General features: G+C 38.2%; 1 protein-coding gene across 1 annotated transcript in view; it reads left to right on the top strand.

The window, feature by feature from the left end:
* Positions 1 to 24,425, top strand: part of LOC114002759 (von Willebrand factor D and EGF domain-containing protein-like) — a 182,790-nt gene that overhangs the window by 109,619 nt on the left and 48,746 nt on the right. Inside the window, exons 15-20 of the mRNA XM_039386360.1 lie at positions 1,663 to 1,777; positions 5,346 to 5,596; positions 6,818 to 7,037; positions 12,582 to 12,719; positions 14,624 to 14,764; positions 16,216 to 16,371. Of these exons, the coding sequence (XP_039242294.1) occupies positions 1,663 to 1,777; positions 5,346 to 5,596; positions 6,818 to 7,037; positions 12,582 to 12,719; positions 14,624 to 14,764; positions 16,216 to 16,371 (1,021 nt within the window). The remainder of the gene's footprint in view (positions 1 to 1,662; positions 1,778 to 5,345; positions 5,597 to 6,817; positions 7,038 to 12,581; positions 12,720 to 14,623; positions 14,765 to 16,215; positions 16,372 to 24,425) is intronic.

Genomic DNA, 24,425 nt, shown 5'->3' with positions numbered 1-24,425 from the left:
TGAGGGCAAACCCACTTAAATTTCAGATTAAAATAATTGTGTCAGAACCATTTCAATTAAAGATAGGGTGAGGTTTTCTTTTGTCAAAGGCTCTCCTTATTAATACATTTTTGAAACCCAGAAATATATATGGTCTCTCAATATGCTGGCGTTCTCTAGGGATTATAGTAATTTCTATCTTAAAATGCTTCAAGGGACTATTTGAACTAGGCTTCCAATTGCAGCAGACCATATTCTAATTATCCCTCCTTTAACATTACTCTGCAATACCTAAATTGCTTTCAGAAAAGGTGTTTCAATTAGGGGACATTTTATATCTGGCCATTTCACATTCTGTGTTCCTCTTTTATGGAGCCCATTCTGAACTACACTTTCACATCAGAAAAAAAAAAAAGCATCTTTTTTTTGTCAGAGCAAATAAACATTGCAAATAACAATGCAATAAAATCTAAGTAATATCCAAGTTTTAATGTTGAAGATCTATCATGTTCTATTGTGTAGGGGTGATTATGAGAGTCCTTTTTTTGTTTCTCTACTCTTAAAATATTATTTAAAATATTGACTAATACAGTTTGCAGAAGAATTTTGAGACACTAATAAAGCAGCAGAGAGAAAACACAAGGCCAGTAATGAAACACATATCAGTCCCAGAAAAACAATGTGTATTGAAAGGAAGGAAAAGGAAAAATGTCTTTGGTCCTGGTAGGTACTCCCTCCTGCTGTCCCACTGTGGTAGGGACATCCCCCTGTTCCCAACAGCACACCATGGTTTGCTGGGAGTCTGCAAGGTCAGATAAAGTCCCATCTGCCTGTGTACCCAATACAGGCTACAAGCAAAAGGCATAACTCTGCCTTAGGACCTTCCTGTGGTGTAGATGTTTAATTAGGTCTGTTAATTACATCCCTGTGTTCACTTCTCAGACAACCCAAGTGTCTTCACCCCATGTGGAAGTCACAGGGGCTCACTGGCCCTGGTGGGCACCCTAACTGGGAAAGGACCAAGTCAGCCTGAAAGGCTACTCTGCCCACAGTTCATGAACTTATTTTGGGATGTTCTGACCTGTCTTGGCACCATGGTTGTGTTCAGCTGTTATTTACAACTATCTCATGGGAGTGTAAACTCTAACAGTATTCTGCTTTTATAGCACTGATTTTTCATATATTTATGAAGAACCTCCAGAAATAACTTACTAGAACAGGATTCTGTTCAAATGGAACTTTTATCTAGTTTTTGTGAGTCTCATGGAGCTCACCTTTGACTGATACCTAATATTCATTATACTACCAGTCACAGCTGGAAATAATGATCACATGCACTACATGAATGTGGAAATGGGAAAAGAGTCACATTCTTTGCATTCATCTATGACAAAGCAACACCACATGTTGCCTAGGCTAAAACATTCAAAGCTACAAAGATCTCAAACTGAAACTAGAAAACTTACAGGGCTTGATTTTTTTTTTTCCCTGTCAGTAGAAAGCAGCAACATTTAAATTGCTACTCTTTTATTGTTTTTAAATTGCTACTCTTTTATTGTTTCGAGAGACAAGTGAATTTCTGCTTGTCTCCAAAAATTATTAATTGCTAATTTCTTATCTTTCTTATTTCTTTTTTTTCATTGCTTCCACGTCCCACCCATTTTTATTTCCTTTTTTTGGCAGGAAGATACTTGCAATATAGATGGACTTTGCTATGGTGAAGGAGAGTCAAGCCCTACCAGTCCTTGTCTTCTCTGTGAACCTCACATTTCTAAGTTCACCTGGTCTGTTAATGAAAGTAAGACAGTTTTTTTCCCTAAATAATAATTTAGAAATGCTTACCTGGGAATTTATGACCGAGTCAATGAAATACTTCATTCCTTCTTTTGGCTAACACAAATGTATCCTGTGTAATGAACATGGATGGTTTGCAGTGGGAATAATTGGGTGCACCAGAAATGCAGACTCCACTTTCTGAATTATGTATCTGGGTATGCATCTTGTTCTGTCTGAAACCTAACAAATCTCAAATTAATAAACCAAAATAAAAATTAAATTTTATACCCCAGTGCTCCATGAAGTGCCCAAGTCTGTCAGCTAAAGGGGATGGGCTCCTTTACTTGCATCATCTTGCAAGTACAAATCTTTAAGGGTACTATTTGGGGAAAACACTGGTTTTAAAACACTAGTATGTATTTTTGGTACCTGGAAGAATTGCTTCCTTTTCCTGAGCCAAATCCTAAGAAATACCACACAACAGACCTTGGCTTGGCAGGGAGTCTAAGTGATAGGGATCAGTCACTCATTACCTCCACTGCCACGGAACCTAAAGGCTCATTCTGCAGTCCCTCCAGGCAGGGGTCATGGAGAAGGCTGCCTTTTGAAGCACCTCCTGAAGGCTGAAGACTTAATCATAGTGTTTTCATGCCTACATGTCCAGTTCAAACAACAACCACTGCTTGCTGAACATTTTACAGATAATCTGTGTTTCCACCAGCATTACCCTCACGGTCTATCTCCCCTCTTACATGGACACATTTATATCTGGCCAATATAAAGATTATATTACTATTTTTATGTAGATCCATGTGTTGGCCCTAGAAAGATTTTCTCTGCACTTTTGTGTTCTGTAAACACAGGCAAATTACAGGAAGGTGTGTGAACGACAGGACCAGTTTGCTTTGTTTGTTTGCAGTTTTATATTCCTTCAGGATGACTAGGTCAGCAGAACCCTTCTGGAAGGAGAGGAAGATTGTTCTTGTCCTTGGGGAATAGCCAAGGATGCTCAGGGACAGAGACTCCTAGAGAGTGCGAGGTCTGGCAGCAGAGACGGCAAGAGCTGTATCGGAGTGGCTGGAGTTCCCAGCTCCAGCTTGGAGGACGCTGTTAAGGAGAGTAGTGAGGACACACACACTGCTGAGACATAACAGAAAGGCCCTCGAGAAAGTTCAGAAAGGATCCGAGAGTTTCCAGGAACACATGAAGTCAGAAGTTGTCTGAAATGAAGTTTGGAAGCAAGAACACAGTGGATAGGGAGAGAGTTGTTGACGAGCCCTTTTAATTCCTGTTCCAGGGAAGCCACTTGGAATTTTCTCTGTTTAAAATCACACTCCTCTAGTTTATGTCCTAAAAACTCCAGATTTTGAAATTTAAAACTCTCTGTCTGGAAAAGGTGCAGGCAGATCCATCCCAAATGTTGGCCAACTAAAAATCCCTTTAGATCACTTGGATGAGTAGTTAAAAAGCCTAAGGGTAAGTCAGACCTGAAGAAGAACCTGTACACTTGAAAGCTCTGTGTTTCCCCCCAGAAAAATATTTAAGTCTAATGAGAGATATTATCTCTGACTCACAAACCTTACCTCCTTTCTGTCATAGAATCATAGAATCACAGAAAGGTTTGGATGGGAAGGGACCTTAAAGATCACCTCATCCCAACCCCCTGCCATGGGCAGGGGCACCTTCCACTAAAGGTTGCTCCAAGCCCCATCCAGCCCGGCCTTCCACTGTGTTGGCCAAAGCAGTAGCACCTCCAGGGATGAGCTGATGCTGATTGTCATAGAGACAGTCTCACTACCAATACCAAGACAGTTCAATTTTAAAATTCAGGAAATGGTATAAAAGGGAAAAACTCTATTTGTTTTGAAATTTATAAAGCTAGAAGTGATTTGGGAAATCTGAAACAGACCATCATTCCCTTTTCAATGATTTCAAAACTTAAAAATATCTAAAAAAAGGTTTGTCAGACTTGCTTTGAAAAATGTGAAAACCTTTTTAAAAGTTCTGCAATAATAGGGAGTGCATATATATATATCTATATCTGTTCACTGGATGGCAAGGAGATCTCTGTAGAATTAGAAACACTCCTTCACGAACTCTTTTCAGAACATCTGATTTTATGTTATTTTGTGCCTATCACTTCTTCTTACCATCCATCCAGTAACACTTTTGTGTTTATCTGTAAATGCATACCCAGCATCAATATTTCATCGATTACCTTGGGCACAAATTTTATGGGCTCCATGGCTTTAGTGTTTGGGAAATAAAAGGTTTAATGAATAGATGGAAGCTTTCGACAGTTATGCCAGGACAATCTGCTGGACAAGCATTTTAGAAAGTTTTCATAGCACAGTAGCAATAAAGGAGACACATATTTAAATAATTGCATAATATAAGGCAGGCTATGGAAAGCAAAGTTTGATAAAAGGATATGCACCACAAAAAAACCCCTAATGATAACTTCCCATGAGCATAATGCAAGGAGTCCTTATGAGAACACATATACAGTTCACAGTTTTAGAGTGTGACTTGAAATTAATCCTTGGTATTAGAAATGTGCTTTAAGTTAAAGATAACTATGGTCAAATTGCATTGTGAGAAGATTCCTTTAAATATCAATACATGTCAATTTGTACTGCTGGTTAAAGAGGAAAGATGCCTTGAGACTGAGCAGGCTTAGGATACAGAGATGAAATTCCCGACCCTGCAAAGAGCTCCTGTCACCTCAGGGTACTCATCTGATCTTACTTTTCCTGAGTTTCTAAATATAAAATGTAGTAATTTTCTCTACCTTGTCTTCCTTACCTATGCATATTGAAAGTATCTTCAGGTAGTGTCTGTCTTTTGTTGTAAAATACCCTTGTACAATTAGACTTTTATCTCCATTAAGAAAATACTGAATGTAAACAGCAACAGGAGAAATAACAGTGCCAATGGTGACATGATGCACACTACTGTCACTGGGGATAGAGAATCTCAGCATCACTGCTGTATCTCTGCTGGCACTGAAAAGACCTTTATTCCTGATGAAATGTCCAACTGAATTAATTTAAACTGCTTGGGCTTAATTACTCCTCACGGGTAAAGCCAAAAGTGTCTACTCAATGGGAGAGTTGCAATTTATTTTCCCCCCTGAGTTGCTCACCCAATTCATTTGTCGTTCAGCATTTCGAGATTTAGTTTCCTTATATTTCAGTGGATGGATGGATAGACAGAATTGTAGATAGATTAAATATATATGTAGGTATAAGAAATATAATTAAATGAAGTTTTAGTGAGAATCGAGACTAGTGGGAGGTTATAGAAGTCATGCATTGTCTCTTCCCCTATATCAGATTGCACATCAAAATAAATCAAAGCGCAGAATGGGAAAAAAATTCAGTGTTGGGCATGAGAAAAAGAGGAGGAAAAAGCTGTTCTTTTTGGTAAAGCCATTTGCTGCCCCTAACACCCAAATCACTTCCTCCATCAGCCTCTGGGTATGTTCTGTACCTTTTCTTTGAGAGCCCTCCTTCGAAGACCCACTCTGCGAATCTTTACCTGGGAGAAACTGGAATTTATGTAATCGTGGTTTCATTTTTGCTGTTTAGACAACCTGCCTCCTGTGTTCCAGGCCCCCTCCAGCCAGCTGCTGACATTTATTGGTGAGAATTTTGTTTACCAGCTAATAGCAGTGGATCCAGAAGGGTCAGCTGTGCTATTCATCTTGGAGGCTGGGCCACGGGATGCCAGGCTCTCTCCTGCTGGTCTTCTTATCTGGAAAGTTGATTCAGAAGAAATGCAGACCTTTGAATTCACTGTGTCAGATGAATGCAATGCACAGAGCAGATACTCTATTGAGGTAAGGAAATGAACACTTTAAAGGAAAAAACAAAACAAACCTGTTTATCATGTCATTGCTTTGATGCAATTGTCATCATAGCTAATAATTTGTTACTGTCTTGAAAAAACAAGGTTTCAGCTATTTCCTCATAAATGTATATTATCCCGCACAGCAATAATGATCAATTAATGGAATAAATATCTCAGAGAACATAGAAACTATATATACAGGGAAGAAGAGAGAGTGCTATTGATTGCTGTTTGAAAGAACACTCTTGCAGAGACTTTTAATGGTTCATTAATCTGCTTTAAAATTCACATTCTGCATTTGGATTGCACAAAAAAGCATATAACATAAAAGATCAAGTTTTAGCTATAAAAGGGAGATTATAACTCATTCTCAATGATATTTTTAGAAAATGTCTTGCTCTTATGTCATTACTCCACACTCTAAGTCTCTTGGCAGAGTTGTGCATTGCTTTGTCTTTATTGTATAGGCTAACATTAATCCTGTGATGGGATGAGCTAATAAAGCAGGAAGCAGACTCCTGATATAAGAGCAGCTTTGTGAAGAAAAGATTTTTATTCCTAAAGATTCCTATTTTTACTCATTCAAACCACAAAATGACAATCTGCTGAGCCCCCACAGCAAAGGGGAAACTGGAGCCTAGATGTGGTTTTAATGGAAACATTTCAAACCAGACCCTCTGAGATAATACAGAGCTTTGAATCTGTTGAAATGCAGTTCTTGTACATACGTAAAATACAACTATGGATCTCTCTTCCCTGAAGAGAGAGACTAGCTAAGGAATGCCACAGTCATGTTCCTGCCTGGGAACCATTTGTAAAGTGAAAGAGCAAGGAGGGCAGGCAAGGAAAGAAAAAAGATTTTTCATTTCTTTGAAGAATAAGGAACAAATTCTGCCCTCAGACAACATGTGAAAACTGCTGTTATAGCAAATAAGGCAGGGGGTTTTTTTAGTTCTTATAAGATGCTAAAATGTGCCCCTAAATGTTGAAAAAAGAAATCCCTTTGAAGTTGAGCTATCGGTCAAATAAATAAGCATACTGAGTATGAGACAATCTATCTAGACAAAGGAAATTAGTTAGAAATAAGTTTTTATAATACCAGATAACATGTTCACAGAGCAAATCTCTCCCTTCCTAGAGGGTAACAATATACCTCCCAGCTGTGATTACTGAGAGGAAGCTTACCATGACTCCTCTTTGCCTTCCTCAGGTTGGAGTGAAGCCCTGCAGTTGCCTCAATGGTGGAACGTGTGTTACCAATATCAAACACCCTCCAGGCCTTGGTGAATACCTGTGTTTGTGTCCAAATGGATTTGATGGAGAATTTTGCCAGGAGGACATTAAGGACTGCAAATCAAACCCCTGTGGCAGTGGAACCTGTGTGGACAGCGTGGAGAGCTACTTCTGTAAATGTCCCCCCGGTTTGGGAGGTAACACTTCACTGTTTCCATCTCTGATCTAACTACAGACATTGTGCTACAGGATTTTTTGAGTGCAACATGACCACAAGCATCTGTCAAATGGACCACATACAGAAGCCTCCCCTTCTGCTCCCGTGGCTTAGCTTTGGACACAGAAAATGTGCAAAAGCAGCTGTCTAACCATAACGAAAAATGACCTAAAGCTCTCTGGTCCTGAAGTGATCACTCAGGGAGTCTGTGAACCCTGCTGATCTCAGTTGCTTCCTGCTTATTTCCCATGGATTTGTCCATCCATGAGATGAGGTAGGAGAAGACTGAGTGAAAGAAATAAAAGTCAAAGATCCAGGACCCTTTTTCACTCCACAGGATTTGACTTAATTAAGCGGAGGACAGAATTAGGAATGAATGATTTTTCTAGGCCTAGGAAGGAGAAGTAGATATGGAAAATATGAAAAAATAAATTGTCCTTTAGTCCCACTTGAAGCTTCATTAAATTTAAGCATTAGAAAATCCTAAGTCCATTTGGTTGTCAGACATGATAAAACAAAATCTAACCTTTCAAGCTCTTCAGGGCTCCTGCACTGGTTTCAGAACTCTATCCCAGCTGAAACCAGAAAAGCTGTCCATAGTATGATTTTTAAGGGATGAAAGGAAGAGGGATGATCTCTTAACAAAAATGAAACAAAAAAAAACAACAAAAAAACCAACCAACCAAAAAAAAACCACCAAAAAAACCCCAACCAACCAACCAACCAAAAACACCCCACAACCCCCCCAAACCAAACCAAACTAAAACACAAACAAACAAACAAAAACAAAAACCCAATTCTTTTCTAAAAAAAAGACTGAAAGCCACCAGGAGGAGAAATTGGAGAACAAAATGCAGTGAGGCCAAAGAGATGGATACAAGACACACAGTGCAAACAGGAATGGAGTAAAGATTTGAGGAGTGAGGAGAAAGAGAAGCATTTGATAGATAACATGGATAAGGAGAGAACATGTCTGTACCTATCATGCAATTTATAGACACAGCCTCACTGCACTCAGGACATCTGAGAAAGGTTCACACAGATGAAAAAGCACTTGTGACAGCACACGGACAAGGACTTCCCTGTGCTCTACAGACTGGAATTAAAGCAGCCTGTAGACTCTTCGCTGTAATAATCTAAATTGAGCTGAGCTGAGTCACTTCTGGGTCTCACAGAGCACCCACCACCTCCTCAAGCTGGGACCATCACTCCACCTGCTCCTCACATCCCTCACTTCCAGCACAGCTGATTTTCACATTGGCCTAAATGGGCTTCTCTGGAGTTCCGTGGAATATTTTTTTCTTTTTCTTTTCCAGTTTAATTCTTCAGGGAGTACAAGGCAAATCTGAACATACAGGACTTAAACAGGGTTTCTAAATCTGGCCTAGTTTTGGAAAAGGCCAGTTATTAAACACCCACACACTCGGGTGGCTGTGCAGTCATGGAAAAGTACAGACACTGTGCTATCATCCATTCTTGTCAGAGTCAAATTAGTATCTCACAAGCAAAAGAAGCCAACTGAAACTGTGTTAAAACATCTCTTGGATCAGAACCATTTCAAAAACAGAGTAAAAAAATAACACCTTAAGTTGAGCTCAGATTTCAGTCCTTGAACCAGTCAAACACCCTGCTCTGTTCACGTTCATGAGACCCATAATGTTGGCTGCTCTCAGTTATATGGGTTTGAAAAATCAAGTAGAAGTAACATTGAATGCTCATAATTATTACTGCCTATATTGCATATATACAGAAGAAACTCAATTTAAAAAAAAGTAGTGAACAGATTTTACCAAAAGGGAGAGGTACCTTTTCTGCCTGTCAGCACTTCATGAAACCTTCTTTGTTTTGGTCATGTAGGACTGCAAGCTCAGTTTTCATTATTATAAAATTCCAGCAGAAATGAAAAATACAAGTCATTCACAAGTGGAAGTCTAGAAAAATGGCCTAAAATATCTGTGACACCCAGTCAATATTGGCTCCAGGTAATGCTACAAAGCAGCCAAAGCCTGCTGTTTTCAAAAGCCTTTGTGTAACCAGAGACTCCACTGATGCAAGAACACACAAGCCTAAACATGGAGAATTAAGTTATAAAATGGAAGTTCGATCAAAATATTAAAATCCCTAAAGGAACCAAACACATACAGAACGTCTTGAATTCCCCTGGAGATACCATTCCTATGAGGAAAGGGAAATTTGGGAACTTTCTATGGTTAAACACTGGATAAAGAGTAATGTAATCCCATGAGTTAATAACTTCAGTGGACCTGGTGTCTTAAGAGACAAGGGCACAGGACACCTTGAGGGCCAGAGAAACACAAGATTTTCCTTCACTCTTAATTCTTACCAGTAAAATGGTTTTGCTGTTCTTCTCTGTTCTTCCCAAAATGCTATAACACAAGCAGCAACAGGAAAAAAAAAAAAAAAAAGGAAAGGAAAAATATATGATTGAGTGAAAAAGGAATACATCTTAAAGTTTTAATAGCAGGTGAAAAATTATAAGCAAGTGGAGTTGAGAGCCATCTGGGAAGCAGATGATTTTACTTCAGGGCAGATTCTGTGACAACAATAAAAACTCATCCTTGATGCTGTGTTTATGCCTCAATTCCCCAGAAAACCATCAATAATCTAATGAGAAGGCAATGTTATACAGCTCAAGTGACAGCACCACTTCACCATCAAATCCCTAGAAATAACAGGGAACAGGTAGTAGAAACAAGAAGTTAATTCCTATTAGATCTTCCCAAACACCCCTGCAAGGGAAGAAGCAATGCAGGAGCATTGGTGTATCTCAGGCAGTGTAAGGGTAGAAGAGGGAACGGGAACAAGGCAGGGAGAAAAGGTCTTTGTGACCCTAGAATCATTGCTGCTTTCATTTTCTGTATCTCTGAGTGTTCAAAGCTCATTCATTTTTCATCTACATTGTTACCAAGATAACAAGAATTCCTATTGTCTATTCCTTTGACCACAGAAAGGGAGAACATCACGCACCTGAGAACAGAACTCATCCTTGAAAACCATCTCAATAACATGATCATTCTTTCTTTCCTCGATGATTAGTATAAAGTTGGGTGTGGGGTGGGGAGAAAGATGGAACAATCATTTCATTTTTCTTTTCAGGAAACTAAAGAAAACCCCAGCATTTTTTCATGGTTTCTGATAGAGCCCCTAAACAAGATTTTCTGTTCCTTTAGACTCAATTAAATGTGAATGCAGTCCAAAAGTCTTTCTTTGCATCTGTAGGTGGTCAGCTCCTCTCTCAAGGCGTGACTTTATCTTCTCAGACAATTTCCCATATAGGGATGGAGAAATAAAGCTGGTACGCAAACAGATGGTTAAACCTTGCACTCTGAAGAACTTCTATTCCTATTATTTTTATTTGTACTGTAACACTGCCAAAAGCATTGAGATTCTCCTGTGATACAGTGACTGGAGGTCATGCAAAGAGGATAATTGACACTTCTCAGTGCAGACAGTTTTCTGTCCATTTCTGCTGCTTCTTCAGCTACATTCAGCCCAGTTTCAGAGTTTGCAAACATTTGCCATTGGACTCACCTGGATTATCATTACACCCAAATTGATCAGACACTCTTTAAAATAAAATCTCTCTGAGTGCAAAGGAGTGCTTGCATAGTTTCACCTTTACATTAGAAAAATCAGTCAAGTGGCTGAATTTTTAAAATTATCTTTTTACTTAAGGTGTTCCTTTGCTTTTCTGTAATTCATCTTTGAGATTTGAAGGACAGCTTTTTGCAGGAAAGATATAGAATGTAGGAGGGAGGAGAAGGGACTGAGGGAGAAGTGATGGCTGTTACTGAAACTGGGAACTTCTTTCCTATTCTCATTTTTTATAGTATCATGTTTTGTCTTTATATGATACTCAGAGAAAGAAAATAATTACTAATGTAATCAGAGGGTGACTCATTCAATATTTTCCATAATGTGATGTCTAATAATTTCCCAATGCACCATCAGAAATCAGTATCAGAGAAAAGCAGCCCAATGCCACGAGTGTGCTAATTAATTAATAAAGTATGAATAGTCATACAAAATGTAATATGGGAGGAAAAAATGTCAGTCAAGCCCTGCAATACTACATGATGTCCAGCTTCAGTGAAAGAAGCAAGAAGCATGAGAAACAAGAACAATTTAGCTTGAGACAGCACAGGAAAGAGGATATAACTTTAGTGCTGTTGTTCTTTTCTTTTCCTCAAGACAATACCAGCATGGGAAGGTGATGTCACTGGTTTTTCTAGGCAGCTCAATCAATAAAGAGACATCAATTTGAGTTTTCTACATGGAGAGGCTATTTTAGGTTGAAAGGAGTAGCGGAAGCTGTCTGAAATGCTGAAGCAATGAGCGATTATGTTGTAGGAGATGAATAACAATGTTCTGTTTTTATCATCCGATAATTCATTGCACTGTGACAAATGTCTTTTTAGAAGAAAACAAAAAAAGCAATTATTTTATCCTTAGACCTTTCTTCATGATAAAGCTGGATATCTGATATGGAACAAAACTTTCTGTACCTAGTGGTATGTCTTGAAGCAGGTACCTGGACTCTCCCGAAGTTGTCCCAATGTCCTTGTATATTCCTTCAGGGACAAAGGACATGCCTTAATAGAAGTGATCTGGGCTAGTTTATGACCTGCTATCAGGGCTGCATATCCTGTAACCAGCAATATCCAAGAAAGTTTGCTCAAGTGCACAGAGACAGCAGCACGCACACGCCAAGCCTGAGGGAGTTTTTATGTGATTACTCTGCATCATTTGCTGTTCAGATAGTAATTTTAACTTTTGGGTCACCTACCCCTATAGGTATTCACTAAATCATCCAAAGTTGTGAAATTTAATATCAGTTTCTTTGAGGAATTTTTAAAACCCTATTTCCAAAATCAGCAATAGTCAAGAGATATTGTTTTGGGTTCGGGTCCTACGGTGGTTTATCTTCTGAACACCAGTACTGTGGCTCAGTGACATTTTCAAAATGTTTGTTCAGATTTTAATTTTAAATAGAAAAACTTGGGTTGTCACTAAAAAATCCCATCATTTTTAAGGTTTACCCTCAGCCAGTCTCTAGTTCACAATAATCTATTAGTTATGTGGGGTTCACATAGAAATGGAAAGCACAGTATGTCAGTACGTGGCTCTTCATATCTTAAAGCCGAAATGGTGACACTCATTGACTTCTTTAGTATATGACAAACAAGACAACAAAAGCAGCAGAAAAGATGTGAAATGCAGGGGAAATATTAATTTTATTTATGTGCATTTTTATTTAACATGCACAGCTTTCTATGAGGACCAGACTCCAGCTCAGCACTTCTGGTGCCAGTAACGACAGTAATAAACAGCGTGATAAAAGCAGGTTTAAGTGAGACAGTGGGGAATTTGGCTGGAACATGAGTGACATGCCCTGTAATGAGTTTACAGCAGAGAAGTGAGCTTTCATCTGCTTCAACATTTGAGTTGAAGTATAAACAGGGAATCTTTCCTGATTATTAACTTCCCCTTTGTTTTGCCACAGGGCTTACCTGTCAGGAAGACAGGAACGAGTGTGAAGAGAGTCTTTGTTTTCCTGGAGTGTCTTGTATGAATACCTTTGGATCTTATGCATGTGGAATTTGCCCCAGTGGGATGGAGGGAAATGGTAAAACTTGCAAATGTAAGTGTTTTATGTAATTTATTTTAATAGATGGGGGGAAAAGGGTTCAATTCTACTGCTATTATCCTTAATAAAGTACTTTGCTACTCGTTTTGAGTACAAATCTTCAATATACAAAACAGACTATTGTCATGTTCTATTAATATGGATAGTTGCAAATTGGTGTCTGCTACTTTCCTTTTGGTTAGAATGAACCCCATAGTACACAAAAAAGCATTTTCCAGATGCCAGCTAGTTAATTTGCCAAGGACATTCCAGATGTTCTCCATTATTTCACTACTAAATATATGATTCACTAACAAGTACTTGGGGAGCACCTCTGGGATTGGTTTTGCTTTAGGTGACTTCTGGATGGAAGGTAAAAGAAAGAAGGTCCATGTGCCAGTCCTTCCCATCTTTTCACCTGTTTCCAAGGTGTGCTTCCACTAGAGGACACAGCCCACAGATGTTGGCATGAAGTCATTCCACAGATCCCAAGTAGTGCTTCCCAGTGCACTTGATGTGATTTACACACACACTGCTTATTTCAGTCATAGAGACACAAGTCTTCTCCAAAATATAATATTTTTTTGGCCAGAAGAGAGAAAACCACACTTGAAGTCTTTTGTATTTGTTTGTTTGTTGGTATTTCCAAAGAAATCCAAGAAGCAAGAGATAAAGATATTTACTGTGGAGATATTAGCATTTCCTCAAATTCACTAAGGAAATGAAAATAAAAATAGCTGTTGTAAAGAGACTGATTTGTAACTACAGGACCCTGGCACCAGCAGGACTGCCTTTCCCTAATTTACCAAATTTCTCTTCAGTCATATTGCCAAACGTCTGTATGGAATATTTCCTTTGGCTACATTTGTTATTTCAAAGTGATTTTGCATCTGTTTCACTAATGCATATTTTTGTGGGTAATTTGACCAGTGCAAGAAGGACATGCAAAATAATGTGCTTTTGATAAATATAAAAAAATTAATTTCTTACTTTGTATTTTTTAATTACAGAAATAAATTTCTTTTTCTGAAATGCACATTTATCAGAAGGAATAAACCTAAGGGTTTCCTTGTTCACCCAAGATAGGACAGAAATTATTATTTGTATTTCTGATACACAGATTTAACATTCCTGCTCACACTTCCCTTGCCTAAGCAAATATAAAGGCTTTTGGGAGGAAGGAAGAGAAAACTGAAGTAATTTTATAGCTCTTAGAGTGAGCAGCAGCTCATTGCATTGTTTAATAGATGTAAAGAGTCAGAGTTTCAGGCTTTACTAAGAGTAGAGAATATTCAAGAGAGCCGGGGCAATTCAACTTGCAACACTATCCATGTAGACTTTATCCTTAATTTATTCAAGAAATTACCTTAAGATTATGCAAAAATTAACATTTTTGAGAGTTTTTCTCATTCCATCCATTCTCAATCATTTTTCTCATTCCATCCACATATACTTTGTACAGGTATTTTGACACTTACAAAGTTTGCAGCTGAGCTAACTGAAACCAACAAACACACACAATATGATTTCAGACAGAAGCTTTCAAGGAGAGGCAGGAACCAGTCAGAGCACAGGTCCCAGTGTGCACTGTACCATCCTCATCCAAGCAACAGTGTTGTCAAATACTGGTTGACCTGAAGCTTTCTAAGTACCCTGAGCTCAATAAAAGATCACTGTGCATATTAAGTCCCCCAGATCAGCAAAGTTCAGTGAGCTTGGGCATAATAATTTTTCCTATATTTGTGTTGAAGCTTTGCTGTGTGTCAGCAGCTGACTCACCTGATTTGCCTTTATTTGCTTGATGGTTGGCTTCCAGAGTAAACTTACGCCAGGTTACCTGATTTGCTGTTGCTTTTTATCATCAATCACAGCTAAGCCCTAACACCTTGTTTCCTTGTCTCCTCGATGTCTTTTCACAGCTGTGCTTGCTGCTGATGTTACAAAACCTTTAAGCAATGGCAAAGGTGAATTGAACAGGACCGAGGTTAAGCAGCCACTGCAATCCTTAGAGGCGAAGGATTCTCCCATAATTAAGAATTTTGACATAAGTGATAGACGTGGTAGGTAAACAAGGATATGAAAGCAGTTTCTGCGTTCAGAAATCATACATTTTGCCATCTTAACAGCAGATACAAACTAGCTGTTTATAATACAACATGGAAAATTGGAGCTAAAAATAAAAACCCTCCTACTACACCAGACTGAAGATAGCTGCTAAACAATTTTTACATGGAAGGGAGGCATTACAGCAATAGCAATCAGAATGGTCAGGGTTAACTAGAAATCACATCACTTCTAAGGTAGAACAAAACCACCCCAAATTTTACTGGTCAATGGGAAGCGAGATGATAAGAGTGACAGCTTATGCCAGCTTGCCATAGCCAAGTGATGCTGATATTTCGGTAGTGAGCACTTACTGAATTAATAATTTTGAGCATAAGTGAAGGTAGACTTGATGTATGAACTTGACTGTGGCAATAGCTTTTCCCAGAGGGGGAGCACTACAACACTCCCTAAATATGGGTGTGCACCTGCACAATGTTTATGTTGGCCCTGGTCTAATGAGTGTTGCAGATTTAATTGATTTTCTAGTGAAAGCAGGCAGCAAAAAAATTGAGACTGGGTATATCTGTTGTGTAGAGGCATATGTAAAATTAAAGATTTTTTTCTTACCTTTTTTTCTTTTTTTAATATCTGTACCAGGCCAGTCAACACCTAACCAGACCTTGCCTCTTGCAGATATCCTATATCATAGTGCTATATCAAGGTGCAAGAATAATGCAGAAAATACCTGAGAATCATGATGGAGACCTCACCGGAGGCAATTAAAAAAGATCTGTAACCATCATTAAGATTGTATTCATCATCTGTTCTATGTCTTGACACTGTTAAATACTTCACAGTCAGTTCATATACACTTGCTGTTCAGTGACATCATAAGTGATAAAATATTATATACTACCAGTGTTAAATTTTGCACATAGTTCTAAGATAATTAAAGCAGTTTCCTGTAATACAGGGTTTGATGCATGAGGGATGATTTCTAGATCAGAAACATATGTACTTGACAGTGTAATTTTAAAAGTAGGGTGTAGGTGCTGTAAAGTTTGATAATTACCTTCCAATTATAGAAGACCAAAAAGATGTCAAATAATGCAGATTCTCACTCAGTTAATCTTTCACTTATGCTGAAAATTACACTTTCTATATTGTACATGATAAATGCCAAACAACTTTGAGTAATAAACTTGAAAACATGTAATTAGAGGACTAATAAATCTTGCTTTAATGAGAAACAGCTGTTCCAATACACTGTGCCCACAGGACATTCTCATGTTTGGCTCAAGGTTTGGGAACATTTTGCATTAATTAGACTTTAAAAGAATAAAAACAGTTGTAAAAGCTTTAGCTGGGCTCAGGCATTCACTGTTAAATTTTATATATGTGTTTCATTTGAGAAATTATTAAACATGCCTGAACCTACTTTTTTTTTCCTTTTTGGGCCGTGCAGCACCACTGTCACACGTTACCACCTGTGCCAACAGGCCATGTTTTCCTGGAGTGCTGTGCTTTGACAGGAAACCCCCTTACGTTGGATACGTCTGCGGCCGATGTCCAGCAGGGTTTTTTGGGAATGGTCGAGTCTGTACCAAAGTTCCCAGACCAGGTACTTTCAATTTTTTAGAATTTTAAAAATGTCTTGCATACAAAGGCTGTAAGGAAGTATGAACTAGTATGGCATAACAACAACACTGTACTCTGCAATCTGAAGGCTGTGTTCTTTCACGCTTACCTGATGAGCAGCTGGCAGGTCTTATTTCAGGAATACCTGGCTCTATGAGTTGAAATTCAATAGATTAACCACCTCATTTGCTACTAGGGGGAATTCTTCACAACAGGACTTGCTCAGTGGTATGAATCACCACATCTGTATTTCTGCCACAGTGCTGGCAGAGGACTTCAGAACACGTTTCCTCCTCAGTAAGATCAGAACATGACACATGCCAGTATCACTACTCTTTCCATTTTTTCCTAATTCTTTTGCTGCAAGGCATCTGTTCTGCAAGGTGACCTGTGAAGACAATGATAAACAAAGTGTTATGTGAGAACAACTACACCAACAACTGAAGGCAACAGATAATTAAAGCATTTCAATAGTATTGTTCATAGCCTGAGCAATAATCTTCCTTGGGGAGCTCTGAAAATCAGCTGGTCCCATTAATCTCTGAGGGCTGATCATTAGAGGAGGTCTTCTACTTTGGTAAAAGAAAAGCTGGGTCTTGACCTCAGGCAGAAAGTGACAATGGCATGGCAACCACTCATCAGTCATCTGATCCTGCTCCCTCTCAATGATATTCTCATAATTCAATGTATGGTTCTCTAGGGACAGTCTGGATAGCTGTTCTCTTTTTACTGCACAGAGTCATCTGCCAGGAGAACTCATGTTTATTCGTTAATAGCAGTAGTTGCTGGGTCAGATTCCTTGGTTTGCTTCTAAACCTTTTTTTAAGCATTCAAGACAGACTGACTTGAAACCTGTCAAGTTGCTCCCTGACCTCCTACACTTGACCAACCCACCTCATTCCCCCTTCTGTATCCAAATCAATGAGTGTTACCTTGATGTTGTATTTTAGCACACTCTATCAAAGTGGAAGCAATTTTACTGCTTAATGTAAGTATCATCCAATCTCTTTGAACTATAAATTGATTTTAGCCAGTTCTCCGAATCTAAAGGTCACAAAAATAAACTCAACATTTTTCTTTCTCTAGCAGTGAGTATGTACAAAGTATTACTTAGTCTGCCAGCACCACTAGGTCAGCTATTGACTCTTCTATAACTTGGGGAAGCTGTAAAAGTGGTTGAGGAAAAAGAAAATCATTGTGCATATAAATAACTTTTCTGTTATTGCCCAAAGCTGCACCTTGTCGTTAATGGGATAATGGGATACACATTGTACACCCCAAAGGTCTTCAAATGCTGTTGAGTAGAACAGATATTTTGCAGCTGTAGTTATTGGTACAGTAAATCAGGCACACTTACATCATGCTTGTATAAACATTAACCAATAAATTTGTCTGTGTTCTAAAAAGGGAAATGCAGACAGTAGCTGCCATTTATTGTGATTCATACAGGTCATATACAACTCCAGGCAAGATTTCAGAAACATCCTAAGTGTCAGGATGTGAAACTAGTCAATGCTTCTTTCACAAGTGAGTTGTATATCAGAGGCTGGGGGATGTTTCACATTTTTCTCTCGAATAGGCAAACTGAGTCAGAACTTCATGGTGACATGTGGCCATTCAACCAGCTTGAGCACCTTGGGAAGGGAATGAAGAGAAATTACTTTTTGTTCCATCAGAAGCTTATACTCACTCCTGTGAATTATATCACAATATAAACAATGAGAATTTTGTACCTTAAGGTTAAATGAGAGTAGTCATTTGGTTTAATATTTAGAAATGAAAGCAATTGCTGCAGCTGTATGAGTGTCCTAATTTATGGCCAAAATGATCAGTTTAACTTTCCTTCCCATGTGCTTTGCTAGTTGAAGCAGAAGCACTGTATAGCACTGATGATTAAAAGATATCAGACAAAAACAAGAATTAGCTTTCAATTAAATTTACGTACAGTTGCGGATTATGATTATTTTTAAATCCTCCCTTTTAGAATAATAGCTTCTCTCCCTTGTAACTTATGGTATCAGTCTTCAAATGAAACAGAATAAATCCTCTCCAGCTTGCTACAGTGCTTGTGAAGGTACTGAGATTATGTGCCACTTCTTTCCAACTCTAGTAATTTTAATCTAAAAATACTCCTGCTAATCCCTATTTTGTACTTTTATTGGCTGCTTTTGATGTGAAATTATACTCAATTGCAGTGATTTAAGGATTAAAGGATAAGTATTTCTTCATACTAAAACCACAAAAATTACCCAACTGCCTTTGTAGGCTACTGAGGAGAAAAATATGCCAGAAGAAAATTGTTTCCTGAGTCAGTATTTGATGAGCTGCATCCAAAAAGTCCGTCAATTTTTATTTATAATCAAAAAAGTACCATTTCCACAGCATTGATATGTGATGGGTATTCATCTTTGGAAGTACTTGACTTACTGCAAACTATGTAACTTCACAAATAAGTTCCTGAGCTGTATTTACCTCCTCTGCCAACAATGCAGAGCCTCATTCTGTTCTCTCTTACATATTTTACCTGGCTTATATCAGTAGTTGGTACCACTTTAAATTGACCAAACTTGGTTGCAATTTTTCTTGAAGAACATCAGAATAGTCTTAAGGAAAAACCAGTATAGAATTTCATATGTAAAGAGAAATTATTATTTTTTTAAAACAAATTCTCCTATCAGAGACAAAAAACTATTTCTCTCCCTTCAAAATCCATCAAGCAGGTATCCTATATTTATCTAAAAATTTACTAGGAGGACCAAAAATCCCTTAAGTCTGCTGGCATTGCAATAAAAAGGAAAGTCTAAGGAATTTAAATCTGTCCAGGCTTCCCTGGGCACATTTCACGTTTGTATAAAATATCTGTTATGTTTTTGCAGGAAGAGGTAGATCTATTAAATCAAACCATGCAGTATCATTGGTCGTACTCTTGGCACAAAGAAAATGAATATATCCTAATGGGGGGGATTAGTGATGTTCCTACATGTTGCAATATCAGTTCTCATCACGTGCTGCAAGTATTTCTCTAGACTAGTTTCATCACTCACAGTCACAGAGATACCCATCTGTTTGCACTTTCTTTAGCAGGTTAGAGAGGTTGATGTCATCACACAGGATTTATTTTTTTCCTATTAGTAAATCAGCAATTTTACTTGACAAAGCAGTGCCACATCCATCACTGATAAAAGATTGTTCAGAGCCAGCTCTTTCTGCCTCTCCTGGTTTAGGCAGCTCATGATCAAGGGAGAGGATGATTTTATGATCTCTGTAATCGAGTTCTGCTTTACCATTCTGAACACCACTGCAAGATCTCCTGTCATAGCAGTTAATTTGCAGTATTGTAGACATTTGGCACTTGCTATACTTTGTATGTGGCAGCTATTTGTTATGTTTATGTGCTGTATGCTTTACATTCCAGTATCTGCCTGGATTCACTTTGATTTTACATCAGAGAGACCTCTGTCACCTTCTCATTTGCACCACTGTCAGATCAACATCAAGGTGTGGATTTAAAAGAAGAATAAAATGTTTTGAAGTAAAAGAACATGTGTGTGTTTAAACCCCTGGTGCTCAGTCAAACACCAGAGGAACATAAATTTTACATTCTTAAATTTTAACTGCGAAATAACCCCTGTCATTATTAGCACTCACCACCGATCACTCTCTATGAAAAATAAATAACTCCAGTAACAGCTTTTGTCACCAAACCAAAGTTTCATGTCTGGAGTTAAGTGCAGGAGTAGGGACCTCTTTCTGCCTGGAACCAATCAAATGATTTTGCTTCAAGACATGACTGAAGAACATAATGGACTCCTTTCATCTCTTATCTAACAGAATTGATGAATTTGCATTAAAAAGATCAAGGCCCAGATTCCAGTCTCACTTATACCAGTGTAAATCATAAGAGACTCCATTATCCTAATGGACTAAGCTGAGCAGTGTTCCTGGGAGACACCACTTAAAACCTGTTAAGGTAGGCACATCCCACAAAGAACTTTTAAATATGGACTCTGATAAAATGCACACACTGTTCAGCAGTCAGAGGGCGGTTTGCAATGAGTTACTAAACCATCTTGACATGGTTTATGCAATGAGTTGCAAGGCTTGCTTGAAGGTGGGGATATTTTGATGCTGCAGCCATTAGCTGTGAGGTTACCTGAGCTTCTTGCAAAGAAGGCATAACAGAAATACCAAATAAATAGTAAATGATACTGTGATTTGCCTCTGTGTGGTAATAGCTCTCAGGTCTCCTTGCAGGCTCCAAACCCAGGAAGTATTGCATCTCAATGGCTTCCAGCTCTTAGCTCTGACTCAGGGCATGGAAACTCTGCCCACAGCTCATCTTTGGAATGCATGCTGAAAGTGTCCAATCCCTTTCATAAACTGTGTTTCTAGTTGGTGTATATCATGACAAAATGTGCATTTTTTTTTCTTTTTTTTTGACCAGTTATGATGTAATTATGTGTCCTTCAAGGGGTGTGTTATGAAATGGCAACTGAAGTGGAGTTAGAAATGCCACACGAAGACATTCCATATAAATTTGGTGTCATGAAAGACACAGTTTTGCAAATGGTATACCAGTAATCTTCTCATGAGGCCAGGATCAGCCTGACATTTTGGACATAAGCTCTGACCCTTTCCTACCCTTTGAGTCTGTAATTGCCACTGAAAATCCACTCCTGTACTTGTCAAGACAGAAAGGAGATCGGAGAGTCTTTCTGATGGCTTTCCCCTCCTGAGGGATACCTAATAAAATATTAAGCATTTTCAGAAAAATATCAACAGAGGCCTGTAACGTATATGCTATGACCCAAACATAACAACCAAAATAGGCACAGTGGGAAGAATATGTTTAGATAATTTAAAAGATAAACGGTTTCCAGCATCACTGATCCATACACTCTGTCAATCCAGAACTCGTTAAGTGCTTCCAATACAGATGATGTATTTAGGAAACGATGTAGCTCAGCAATAGAAGACCAATGAAGCCCAAGCCATAAAACCACTAGGGAAGAGGTCTCAGCTACATGCCATGAATAATATTTACATTCAATCAGAACATCAAGTACAGATTACATTTCTCTCCTACCAAGAATGTGCCACCTTTTGCTTAAGCAATCACTGTGCCATCATGACTTTTAAGTGATAATAACAACTCAGTCTTCAACAAATAATCTGCGTAGGATACAGGCCCAGTAGTTTTTTACATTGACAGAGCAGAGAGCAGATTATCCTCTCTTAGAATTTCCAGGCTCATTTAATCATCCAGCTATAACAGCACACAGCTTTTAAAGAGAGACAACCCTGTTAGCACAAATTTGACAAGACTGCTGTTTTGTTAAAGGCACTTAGAAGCACTTTAAGACTGTAAGTAACTCATACTGGACCAATATCCTGGCCCCATTAAAGCAACACAAGAGCTTTGCTACTAACAGATAAAGCAAAGCAGGAGCTGAAGAAAAAGGATTCGTAAGCAATGTAAAGCACAGTCCAGCGTAGGGGGGTAAAAATAGGTGTGAAATACATAGACTTATCCCTGCTAAGGGCAAATTTAGGGCTAGTTCCTTAATATCTTGCTGTTGTTTATGAACAGGTACCTAGAGATGTAGTGGCACCCACTTCACGGGGCTTTCTTGCAGAATCAGGTAACGTTCACAGCCAAATCACGTGACTTTTGCCCCCAATATTACACGTCACACAAACAGAGCTAGTTTATTTCTGAAGGAATACAGCGACAGCCTAAAGCTAAGACAAGACAACTGATCCTCTGGGATGCGGGAGGAAATGATCTCTCACGCTGATAATATATTAAATTTAGAATTTCATAGAGTAGCAATGTTGGGAGGGACCTCAAAAGGTTGTCTGGTCCAAGCTTTATTTTCTCAGAGAACTAGGTAAGAACTACTGTGACATGCCATCTGAAAACTTATTATTGAAATTCCTTGCTTTTTGTTTTCTAAATTAGGAAGAAACTATAGATAGTTGTTAACCTAATCAGTTGAAGTTGTGGAGAATTCCACTGAAGCATGATTTCACTGAGAGTATTTTTATGTGCTTATATGATATTAAAATAGATTCATTACTGATTCCCAGTAAGGCATAGTTTGGTTTGTTTCTTGGCTTTCAAATGTAAAATAATTCATTTTTATGTGTTTACAGCCCAAAACAACATAATTATAGTTTTAGACCATTTATTTCTTGAATTGAATAAAAGGAGAATTTCAGTAAAATATTCAAATTTAAGCTATTTTTTTCTTTGAAGAAATATTATGGCTCTTCTTTTGAAGAAATGTTATGAACTTTCTTTATAATCTATTATTACTGTTCTAAAGGATTCTACATAGATATTTCAGAGAATTAGACAGGGATGCTTCAGAGACAATCTGCCTTGATTTAGTCTACTTTGTATATATCTATCAACCTGTTCTAACCATGAGAGAGTCTGGAGGCCCATGAGGAATCATCAGATAAGAACACAGTTTCTATTAATTTTTCCATCTATCTCAGTGCTGACAAGTAAAATATACTGTCAATTCCTGAATAGAAAATATAATTTACTTTTATGAACTCTATCTTAATACCATCTTTGTAGCTTCTGAAATAATACAGTTTCAGGCTCAAATAATTGGAGAAGGTAGAACACAAAGAGGAGAGGTAAAAGTTCAGACCTGCAAGATGGACAAGGGATAATGAAAGAAAGGATGATAAAACAGTTATGAGGGGATTAAGCGGGTGATCCATGGTGTTTTGAAACACAGCCATGCTTCTGCTTCACTTCCTGTTTTATTGGCTGGATGTTCAGAGAAAAGCACAGGAAGAGCACTTCTGAAAACAACAGCAGAGAAGGGATTAGACCCGAGGAATGTAAAGAGCACTGAAGGAGACCTAACAACAAAGGAGTGATGGGAGCACGGCTCCTGTGCAAGGGGTGAGAGCAGTTCAGACCTTTTGAGTTTTTCCAACCCCCAGGAGAGAACTTTTCAATTAAATCTGGAAATAAACTGGAAGGTAGGAGAGGTGTTTGAGAAAACATTGTTTGTAAAAGCATAGCAGGTTTATAAATCTCCATATGCAATCCAAAAAAAGGTACTGATAAAGGAAATTGTTGATAGAGAAGGAAAAAAGATCCCTCTTTGGGGAGTACGCTCATATCTTTGCAATCACTAATTCTTTCAGTATTTCTGAAAACACTGTCTCTGGTGACCCTGATGCTAAAATTTCTATTGAAAACTTACAGAAAAGATCACAAAAGAAGTAAAGAAAAAAAACCAACAAACACAGTCTGCAAACAAAGTGCACAAAACACATTCTTTTCCTCAAAGACCCATTTTTTTGTGCAGCTGTCATTGTGTTCATCACCTTCTTGCACTGTTCCTTCACTTTCCTTGTATATGATGCCCAAGAATCTTACTTACCAAAAGCTGATGGATACCTCCTTGGAAAGCAGAACCACATATAATAGGTGAAAATGTCATGGGTTAGGATGAATTTCATATTTAAAACTGCTCTATTAGTTTCAGACTTGAGTGTCATTCTAGGACTTCAGCTCACAGCCTGATACTACTATTATCTACTAAGGATCCTTAAAAAGTAGCCAATCATTCACCTAGCTGAAGTGAATATAAATTCAGGTAGTGTAAGTGCTCCCTCTTTTCTCCTCCTAGTCTTTTCTTTCACTTAATCTTCACAACCAATCTTCAATTAATGTTCTCTGTCTCTTAACCTTCACAAAAGGTTTTTGTTTCTTAAACTCCAATCATAATTCCTTATATTCCCTATAAAAAATTAGCTATACCTAAGAAAATCTTTCTAAGGCACTATTTTTGTACCTGTTCAGTATGAAAGGGGTTGTCTTTACGTGTTCCTTGACATACCTTAGATAAGACCGAAAATGTTCTCCAGCATGTAGTCAGTTATGTAATTTTTATGTTTGTGAACTGTTTGCTTCCCAACTAACCACCTCAGAATCTCCATTTTCTTTAAGTACATCAGCTAATGAATTGAGATGTCAATTATATTCAGAAAACCTTGAGGCAAACA

Source organism: Pipra filicauda, unplaced genomic scaffold (assembly GCF_003945595.2).
Source record: "Pipra filicauda isolate LSUMZ 115617 unplaced genomic scaffold, ASM394559v2 scaffold47_size6085603_pilon, whole genome shotgun sequence".
Lineage (NCBI taxonomy): Eukaryota > Metazoa > Chordata > Aves > Passeriformes > Pipridae > Pipra > Pipra filicauda.
The sequence above is the reverse complement of the archived record's forward strand: the minus strand, read 5'-3'. Positions and strand labels throughout refer to the sequence as shown.